This window comes from Telopea speciosissima, chromosome 9 (assembly GCF_018873765.1).
Source record: "Telopea speciosissima isolate NSW1024214 ecotype Mountain lineage chromosome 9, Tspe_v1, whole genome shotgun sequence".
NCBI classification, from domain to species: domain Eukaryota; kingdom Viridiplantae; phylum Streptophyta; class Magnoliopsida; order Proteales; family Proteaceae; genus Telopea; species Telopea speciosissima.
In genome coordinates this window covers 61,738,221-61,749,347 of record NC_057924.1, presented here as the reverse complement: position 1 = coordinate 61,749,347, position 11,127 = coordinate 61,738,221, and the positions used below count along the sequence as shown (strand labels likewise).

The 11,127-nt window shown below is 37.3% G+C and overlaps 1 protein-coding gene across 1 annotated transcript; it reads left to right on the top strand.

The window, feature by feature from the left end:
* Positions 1-452: 452 nt before the first annotated feature.
* Positions 453-2,979, top strand: LOC122639589 (G-type lectin S-receptor-like serine/threonine-protein kinase At2g19130). Its single transcript, XM_043832457.1, has one exon. It carries the CDS (start codon positions 471-473, stop codon positions 2,868-2,870), a length of 2,400 nt encoding a protein of 799 aa, XP_043688392.1. The 5' UTR covers positions 453-470; the 3' UTR covers positions 2,871-2,979.
* Positions 2,980-11,127: the final 8,148 nt, after the last annotated feature.

Below are 11,127 nucleotides of genomic sequence, written 5' to 3'. Positions count from 1 at the left end.
GACACCAAAACCTCGACTTGGGTTGCGTTTGATATAGGTGGACCAAAAGGAAAGAGGAACAAGAAAGCTTGAAGTAAACCACTACAAGCCATATAAATTCACTATTTTATTGTTATCTAAGATTCAAATGAATGTTTAACAGTAGTCTTATGCGTTGAGATACAGTGCAGGTGAGGGGAGCAGGTGAAAGAAGTATAGACTTCGTCTTTTCTTCAGTCACAGAGGTGGGAGACCAATGCAGATGGAGAATCCCATGCCATTACATATTTCGTCAAGATTCAGTGTACCTTGGAGATGTTTTCGAAGTTGTGTTGCTCCTTTTACTCGTTCAAATGTTGAATTACAGTACAAGTTACTTTGAAGGTGGGCATATATTTGGTGATTCATTCTTTCTTATAAAGACTATACTTTATCTCATCCTCGTATTGCAAACTGAAGTATCTAAATTGTCTGTCAGTGGTTGTGCCCAAATGAGTATCACAGAAAGTTCATGGTTCTTACTCTTGTTTCTGTTTTATTGCTTCTCTTTCACAACCCTTCTTTCTAATGGAGCTAGCACCATCTCTGCTGGTGAATCTATTTCTGGAGACCAGACCATTATCTCTGAACCAGATGGGAACTTTGAATTGGGCTTTTTCGCTACAGGTAATAAATCTCAAAACTATTACATAGGCATTTGGTACAGAAATATCTCAGAAAGGACATTTGTTTGGGAGGCAAACAGAGATAAACCCATCTCTGATAAGTCTTCTTCACAACTGAAGCTCCTAGAGGATGGCAATCTAGCTCTCCTCGATTCATCAAAAAGCCATATTTGGTGTACCAATTTGACCTCCTTAACCATGAATTCTACGGAGGCAGTGCTTCTTGACTCTGGAAATCTGGTTTTGAGACACAAACTAAACTCCTCTGCTTTCATTTGGCAGAGTTTTGATCACCAAACTAATGCTTGGTTACCGGGTGGGAAGCTTGGTCGGAATAAACTCACCAATACTTCACAGATGCTTACTTCATGGAAGAATTCAGAGGATCCTGCTATGGGGATCTTCTCTTATCAGCTGGACCCTGCTGGAAGCAATCAGTATTTTCTATGGTGGAATAGGTCTCAAAGATACTGGACTAGTGGGTCTTGGAATGGGCATAGATTTGGCGCAGTTCCTCAGATGGACGACAATAATTACTTCAACTACAGTTATGTATCAAACCAGAACGAGAGCTATTTCACTTATAATGTATACAATACTTCTTTCATCACTAGATCCGTGATGGATGTGACAGGGCAGATCAAGCAATTTGTATGGCTGGATGGTGTTGGCTGGAATTTATTTTATTCTCAGCCAAGTCATGTATGTGAGGTTTATGTTCTCTGCGGACCTTTCGGTGCCTGCAATCGGCAACATTTGCCCTTTTGTGAATGTTTGCAAGGTTTTAGTCCACGCTCAACAACAGATTATTATAATCTGAGTGATTGGTCTGGTGGTTGTGTGAGAAGAACCCCTTTGCTTTGTGGAAACAATGTTTCTGTAAATAAGGAGAAAGATGGATTCTTGCTGATGCCCAATATGAGATTGCCCGCAAATCCGCAATCTTTGGAGGTTGAGAGTGCCCAAGCATGCGAATTGGCTTGCCTAAATAGCTGTTCTTGTGCTGCTTATACGTATGATGACAGGTGTTCAGTATGGGAAGGAAATCTCTTGAATCTGCAACGACTCTCACAAGGTGACAGTGGCGGAGGAAATCTATATCTCAAACTAGCTGCTTCTGAGCTTTCAAGTTCTGGAGGTAAGAAGAAGAGATCACTTACTGGTACTATTGTTGGTGTTATTTCAGGGGTTGTACTGCTCTTGGGATCTGTTTTGGTGCTATTCTTGTGGTGGCGAAGAAGGAATTTATTCGGACATTCAAATCAAATTGAGGGTTCTTTGGTTCAATTTTCATACAAAGACTTACAAATTGCAACTAAGAACTTTGCTGAAAAGATAGGAAGAGGAGGATTTGGTTGTGTCTTTAAAGGGACATTGCCTGATTTAACTGTTGTAGCTGTGAAGAAACTTGAAGGCCTCAGTCAAGGAGAGAAGCAGTTCCGATCTGAAGTAAGCACGATTGGGATGATTCAGCACATTAACCTCGTTCGCCTTCGAGGGTTCTGCTGTCAAGGTAGTAAAAGGTTACTGGTCTATGATTTAATGCCAAAGGGCTCTTTAGATTCCCATCTGTTTCATGACAAAAAGGACTTTAAGCTTTTAGATTGGAAAACAAGATACCAAATTGCTCTTGGAACAGCAAAAGGAATAACTTATCTACATGAGAAGTGCAGAGACTGCATCATACACAGTGATATTAAACCGGGGAACATACTTTTAGATGCTGAATTTTGTCCCAAGGTGGCAGACTTTGGCATGGCAAAAATTGTTGGCCGGGATTTTAGTCGGGTGTTGACAAGCATGAGAGGGACCATTGGATACATTGCACCAGAGTGGATTTCCGGTGCGGCAATCACAGCCAAAGCTGATGTTTACAGCTATGGTATGTTGCTCTTTGAGCTTATATCAGGGAGGAGAAACTCTGATCAACGTGGGGATTGGAAGTTTAGATACTTTCCTACTTGGGCAGCAAGAAAAATCAACGAAAACAGAGAAATAATTAGCCTCCTTGACCACAGGTTAGAAGGTGATGCTGATCATACAGAACTCACTAGAGCCTGTAAAGTTGCTTGTTGGTGCATCCAAGATGAAGCTGATAGGCCACCAATGGGGCTAGTGGTTCAGATGCTTGAAGGGGTAATGGATGTTAACCCACCTCCACTTCCCAAAACTCTGCAGACTTATGCGGATATCCATGAAGATGCCTCTGAGTCTTCATCAAATTGAGGTTCATGAGAATGTACTTCTTGGGCGAAAACCACTACTGTCATCAACAATTTCCACGAAATGAATAAGCTGAAACTGAGATGAAGTTCTTAATCAGTTCACAAAATGGTGTGAGAGCATAGTGCAATTCAATGAAGCTTAGAGCTATAGTTTCAAATCTCTTCTTTTTTTTATATTCGCAACTTGTTTCTATTGTCAGCTATTTTGTTAGCTACAAATTGTTGGTAGTAATAAGAGCTAAAAGAACCAGTTAGTGCTGCATCCATCATCTCATTTCTTTTCATTTATTCTTTTGGGGCTTCTTCTACCAATAAATTGAAAAAAAGTAGTCTTCCCCTCTTCTTGAATGGTTGCTGAATTTCTCATAAATAGAGTGATATAGAAGCTAGAGTTGTAGTGCGTACAGTGCGATTGTGCTAACAACCAATCAGAAATATATATCGATATAACACCATACACCTTGTGTTAGAATAAATCCACTCAGACTCTGTTTCAGTAGAAAGCTTTGATAGCTTGTTTTCCATGGAAGCCTGTTGCCCTAGTAACACCACTAAGGTTTTTTTTTTTTAACAATATGTGATCTTTATGATAGTCAAGTCCCATGAAACCCATCTAATGCAGCCCTTGATGGAAATATATGAATACTTTTGTAGATTACTTTAGATTTCTGTACATTAATTTTAATTTAATATAATTTTTTTCCTCTAAAAGATCATTTGTATTGAGAAAGAACAAAAGAACTACAAGCCAAAGAGATACTGAAAAACAAAAAGCCAAGAACCCCTAACACCCACCTTCGGCATTCCATCAGCAGGGGAGAGGCCTAGCCACAAAACCAAAGTTACAAATTTCGAATCCAATATCTCAGTCTACATTGAGCATCCACAAAAAATCCGTCTAATTTAAAATGTTGTTTGCTTTAGATTATATATAGATGTCTATTTTATTTTCCATAGTTGTTGCCATGTGATTTGGTAAGACATTAGGGATCAGTTAATCAAAATCTGAGCTTCTTTTCATCAATAGCATTATAGCCTTCTATCAGTTTCCATCGATCTTCTTGTTGGTTAGTGGTGATCATATGAAGAAAAATTTCTTCCTTTCTTCTTTTCAAAATGTGTCAGTAATTACCATTTTAAAGCATACATTATGCATTATGACAAACAAAAAAATGCTTACATTTAAACTTGTTGGGTTCATGTAAGTGTTGGCAATCACAAACCCATGAGACTTGAATTCATAACAAACCATTGAACTAGGAAACATGAACCTTCAAATTTAATTATATACCTCTGATGTATAACCATGCACCTATGTTGAATTTTTTGGGTTGTTTAGTTGTTTGTTCTACCATGTTCAACTCCGATTGGGCTAAAACTTGATTCTGGTAAGGAGACCTTGGCTTCTGCCTATCCAAATTTTCAAAATTAAGCACCTGACTATGGATTCCCTTATTGGGAAGCCAAACTATGTTTATATATATTTTAACTTTGTTGAAAAGTCAATCATTTTGAACATTTCAAGCTATACTTTTAAATCAAGTTTTATGAACATTTCAAGGTACTTTTTCCAAATTTTTATCCAACCAAGTTGTGGACAGTACATAACTTCTCCACATGATTTCTTACAGTAGTCATGATGACATATTTTTCAAAAATTATGTAGCATAATACTGGTTTGATATTTGTCCACAGGTTCTCAATTTTTAATGATAGCAATAGTAAAACTTTAATTGAATTGTTGGGTTCTCTACATGGAAAGTCTTCTCTAAGTTGATGCAGAAAAACAAAGTGGGGAATAAGATTCATAGAGTTAGGTTGGCTAGAAGGGCCTCTCCAATATCAGTCCTCTTGTTTGTCAATGGGAGTTTTATTTTTTGTGAAGCTAACTTGAATGAGTATAGGACTGTTAAAGATGTTTTCTAGAACCTTTTGGGGAGTTGACAGGTAAGTTATTTAATTTTGATAAATGTTCAGTACTCCTAGTTTGAAAAAGAAGATTACTTATTATTTGGGTGTTAGAACTATGTCAAAAAAGGAGTGAGATCTTGGAAATCCCTTTTTATAGGCAAGTTGAAAAAAAAATTGTCTATGTTTTGACTCTCTGGTTGATAAGGTGAGGAAAAGAATTCGAAGTTGGAAAATTCCCATGCTCTCTTAAGTTGCTAGGAATATATTAATCAAATATGTGTCCATCTCCATACCAATGGTGTTGTGAGATAGGCTTGTTGGCCTTTCACTAGAAAAAGTCAACTCAAAACCAAATAGGCTTACTAGGTGTTGAGGAGGATAACTGGAGAAAGGAGCCCAAGGTAACATGAGGAATTTCAAATAGAACAAACTGTGGAAGATAAGGACCATACCTGGGGACTCTCCTCTCTCTGCAAACACTCTCTCTCAAACTCTCCCTTCTCTCCAAGGAGTATTGTTATTGGGTTGTGAATCCATAGAAATATGGACTGATTCTGATTTGTTAACCTGTCTGCTCTCGAAGTCTGATGAGGTGATATGGCCATGGGTTGTCATGTTTTATTTGATATTCACTGTTTTATTAAGAAGTGTGATGTGTTTGTAACTAAGAAACAGTTGGGATATGTTGTTAACCTAGTCCATTATCTCTCTAGGAAGGCTAGGAGAGAGAAGTTGGGGCAGATGGCCTCAAAGAATGTTATGGATGTTGTAATTTTTTCTTTTCGATCTTTATCTTCTTTTTATTTTACTTCCACAAGAAAAAATGTGGCCACCTTTTTGCCTGGCTTGAAACCAGCCATGGCAATTGAGAGAGGGGTTGGAGGGTCAGGTTTTCGAACAGAGCCCCTGTTTTACATAGAAAGGAAGGGGGGTTGGATGAGCCTACAAACTGAACTCAGCCATGGGGGGCTGAAGGAGTGGGATGCAAAATAAATTATAGATTACCTATAATGTGGCAATTTTCAGCTCTTGACAATGGTTAGTTATAGAATTTTTTTTAAATAAGAAAGAAAATAAAATATATTAACCAAATAAAAACAGATCTACATTGTCGTCTACCGACATAAATAACTTACTATCTCTAGCCATAGATGGTATCCTACTGGCTCCAGATACCAGATGTTGTTGCTTACAAGATACAGTTTCTTTTAGTTTTAACGTGATAACAGATCAGTTCAAGAGTATATCAAACAAATCCCAGGCCACCCCTACATCAGCCATGTCTGAAGAAACTCACTATCCATCCACACTTTTCAACATGTCTGAACTCTTTTGCCACTGCTTGGAGCAAACCTTGCATGATACTTCTGGCCTTTGATGCTAGCACATTCCCTAAAAAACCACAACTTAAAGAGACAGTGAAACTTTGATTGATATAACGAAATCCATGCCCAACCACTACTTGAGTGGCAGGATCCAAACAGCTATCACATATGATGATAAGGTGGGCCTTGTTGGGGTATGATGTCTTGTATTCCATTTCTTGCTAAGTGGGCTGATTCTGAAGGGCCGTAGGCCTCAAGAATTTTTTTTAGGGCTATATTGGTATTTCGGTAAATTACCTATATAGGCTTTGGCTGTAACCTATTCTCCTTTGTGGTTGTCAAGCAAGCCTTGCCAAAACCTAGCCCTAATAACCTTGCCATGGTTCTGTCCAGTTTCTCCAAATGAGATATGGGGGTTTTAGCTTGTTGGACTAAGCAATCCGAAGGAATCATCAAGCCATTGAGATTAGGCATAGTTCCTCCAGAGGAACTTCACAGAAACAGAACTGAGCACTTATTTTAATGGGTGTATAGTGTACCTTGTTGTCACCAAGATGAATTGAGAAATTATAATCTTCTTTTGATTGCCCCTTGTCTTATTCCCAAAAGTTATTTAAGTCGGTAAAAAAATATTTTCAAAATAATTTGAAAGTGACTTATCATTGTGTCATTTTCAAAAGCTGTCATTGATCATGTAAAATGAAAAGATTTAGCCTCATTGAAAAAAGAAGTGTGTTATACTGAAGGGCCAACTTTGGTTACAACAAGAATTTCCTTATTTTAGTAAGTGTGTTTTTAGGTTTGTTAGGTGTGGAACCAATTGGGGAGGCTCAATATTTGGCCACACGGAGCATTCTATGAACACATACGCAGTAGGATGTTCCCAGCTGTTATTGCAAAAGTCAAGGTTTCAGTTCAAAGATGGCCTTGTAATTAAATGTTCAATTTCAATACATCAAAGTAATTAGGCCTGATCTGGCCAGAGTCTATGAACATTGGACTGAGTTTCTCTGCACACCAGTGGTGAAGAGAAATCTCCACATCCACTCCCATTGGTGTACCATCAGATTGCATTACGGAGGGGTAATTTTGATTTCATCAATATGGGTGAGAGTGTAATGATGACCCAAGAGTCCATTCACAATCACATAAGCAGTGGGGAAGAGATTTCTCTATTCCATCGGTGAAGGAAAACTTAGTCCTTGAACATTTCAGATTATTTGGTCGTTATTTAACCAAAAAAAAGTTCTTTTTTTCAGTAGCGCACCCTGGGCCCCAGTGGGTCCAAGTAGTATTTTTTAAGTACTGATCAAAAGTGATTAAAAAATAATCATGTCAATCTGATGATCAAAATAGGCTAGGCAGATAATTAGACTTATTTGGTAAACATTTGTGGATAGGGACCCATTTTGATGCAGATAAATCAGAATAGGGGGTTATTTGAGTGGAAAAAAAGCCTTGAATTGGGTTATATATATGTGTTGGACCTTTTGTGCAAGAGGTTTTTTTGTTGTAATAGACCACTTTAATGGACCTCAAATATGGCTAGTGGTAGGAAAACATAATTTATAAGTCAATAAAATTGTGGGGTCTGTACAAGTTAAGTTTTTTTTTTCTAGAGGGGGGGGGGAGTTTTAAGACTAAGGTGGATTCCTTAGTGGAAGAATGGATTCTCTTTGCAGGCTTTTGTGGATTCCTAGCCTGAGTTTTAGGTGGATATCTTACCTGTTTATCCTATCTATCCTTCTGTCTATCAAGGTTATAGGTCAGACCTTTTATTCTTAAATTTTGCGGCTATACTGTTCTGTTGATTCCTTAGTTTCAGATCTGTGTTGCTATTGATTTCAGTTTATGTTGTTACTTATAAGACTATTCTGATCTGTTGTCCTACATTCTTATAACGTCTGAGCTTTCTGGTTTGATTTTTTTTATTCTATTAATCGGTTTACAGAAGAATTGTTCCAGACCTCACGATACAGAGATTAGATTTTGGTGAAACTTTGCAGACCTGATCTTCCAGTTAAACTAGCCCACCAATTGAAATGTTATGTTGCTCTATTCTGATCAGCTGAAGTACTAAGTTATTATTGTCTTTAGTTCTAAATCCTATAATTTGTGGTCCAGTAATCTCCCACTGAATTTTCCTGGTTTGGGATTAGAATTCATAAATTGGTATCAGGGCTAAAAATTCTACTAGAAGGCTACAGAGCCATCACTTCTTCGATGAGAAAGGTACGAGAGTTACTGATTTTGTTTTTCTTATTCAAGCAAAGACAACTTTTTTTCAGATTGAACATTGATTGTGTGGGATTGATAATTCATCACTTCCAACTCAAGGACAAGTTTTTTTTTTCAACAATGGGAGAATATTAGGGTGCAAGATTCACCCCACAAGCCAGAGCCTACCCAAGCCAACCTTGAGTACACAGGTTGGGCCAGCTAAGATTTCTAGGCCCGGGGTTGGGCCATGCCTGAGCTGAGGCCTCAGTTTGAGCCCAGCCCGGCTATATATATATATGGGATTTTCTTATTGACACCTCTCAAGGTGTCAAATAATTTGTAACCTTAACTTTTTAGCCTTTTAGTATAACACAACTTTTTCCAATGGGGTAAATATTGTCATTTCACATTTGTACTTGAAAAATGTACATGTCAATGACACCTTTTGATATTATATATGTGATACATGTATAACTATATAATATATCATTATACATACTTACATCATACATAAAGGCTACCAGGGTTGGGCTGAGCCTGACAGGGCTGGTTCTAGGCTGAGATATGCCAGCATGACCTCAGGATGGACTGGGCCTGGGCTGAGCTAAGGGGACCTAGGGTTGGGCTAGGGTTTTAGAGAACCCAGAACAACCCAACCCTGTTTCATCCCGAGGGAGAATTGATACAGATAATTTAGAGAAAAAAAAGGGCTTATTTCAGTGAAAATAAGCCTTGGGTTGGAGGTAGGAATACAAGATTTATCAGTTAATTAGGTTGTAGGATCTTCTAAAAGTTATTTTCTTAATCCCATTTTTTTTTAATTGTAAATCTTGGCTTTGATTAAGAATATTTATTCCATTATGATTTGGCTATCTTTTCTTATTAGTTGACAACTCTTTAGGTCAGATTAGAACTTTTCTATTAACTGGAAGATGTAATGAGTCAGATTGGAGCTTTCCTATTGGTTGGATGAAATATGAACTCCAATCAGCAAATCACAGGTTTCTAGGAGAAATTATAGTCATGTAAGGCCTTCAAGCCATTACATCGATTTGAAGAAATAATGATGTTCAGTTACTGAATTTTGGTTTTGTGGGTTCAGTGGTGTTTAACTGGTGGTTTCTGAGTGTACTTGGTGGATTCCAAATGAAGTCTAAGGTGGGTTCCTTGGTGGAAGAGTGGATTCTTAACTTGAGGTTTAGGTGGATTTCTAATCTGTGTTTATCTTTCTATCTCGATCTATCCTTCCATCTTTCAATCAATTTAGGTTAGATCAACTCTACTTCTTGCGGTTGTGTTGTTCTTGCTCTCAACTTTCGGATTCTGTTATTACATTTAAAACCTTTTTCTGATCAATTACTCTAATTTCAGTTTGTTTATATTTGCCAATTTACTTCTTTCTGAATACCTTAATCGAAATTTCAAATCTGTTCATGCTTTCAAGTTTTCCTATTTGCTGTAAGATTGTTCTAGATCTCATAATCCAGCTGTCAGAGCCTGATCAAACTTTGCAGGCATATTCTACTTACTAAATTAACCCATCAGCCACAATTTCAGACCTTCTGGTTACCTTGCTTAAGTTATTTACTTTTCTCTGTTTCTGTTTAACCCACAGTGTGATCCTGTTTGAGACATCTACTAGAATATTGTTTCACACATGTAACAGTTCTTGGGATCGTATATGTTTGAGGGCAGTCAATGCTTTAGGGAAATACAGCCAGTAATACAACTTATATTGGCAGTTATATATATATATATATATATATATATATATATATCCAGATTAAGTACTCGTTGCCAAAAGAGATTTTTGTGGGTGTCTGCCTCCACTGTTGGCTAAATTTTATTTTGCAGCAGTTCTTTGGGTTATCAACCAATTGACAACTGATGCATAAAACAAAGTGAGATGAAATAGTCCAGAAAAAAGAATAAAGAACTTTCCCAGATCAATATCATATATAAAATTATAGACAAACAATCAATGACTTTTTTTTTGTCACAAAATGACTATGTAACAAAGAAATTGAAGTTTCTGTGAAAATCAATGGTGCAAGATTACCAGCACCTTAAAGCCAAAAATCTGCACTTGCATATTTGGCAAATAGTTTCTCAACTTCACAAGCCATGGAAACCAAGTTGGCCTCTATCGCTTGTCTCTGTTCAGAAAGTAGTTGATGTTCTTCAGGTTATAGATTTTATGTTTCAAGGTTTATGGTACAAGGTTTAAAGTTTTATGTTTCATCGTTAAGGTTTAAGGTTTTATTTCATGGTATTGTTTGACAAAACTTCCCTGATTAAACAGGAGGAGGTAATGTTTCTCAGCTTTTCTGAATGGACAATTTAGATAGGGGTAAGCCTTGAAAATGGAGGATTCAGATCTGTTTATACTTTCTGGAAAGTCACACTAGAAATCCCAGTAGTCACAAATGGTTGTGACACTAATACAATCCCATAACAGAATACCATAAGTCTGGCAGTAATTGCATTTTCTCTCACAGTAGGTAGAATTGTTACCAACAAATGAGATGATGGATCTCCAGACTGCCAGAATAAACATTTTACTTTCATTGATTTCAGTTCAGAAACCAATAGTTCCCAATGGTTTTGAAGTTTCATGTTTCCTAGTTCACTAGTTTGATATGAGTTCAAGTTTCATGGATTTGTAAATAGCAACACCGCAACAAACCCAACTAGTAGAAATTAGGAAATTTTTTTGGTTTGTCATAGAGCATAATATGGTTCTGAGTTCTGAGAGAAAAATATAATTCTGTTTTGATGTAAAGAAGCTCTGCTTTTGATTGG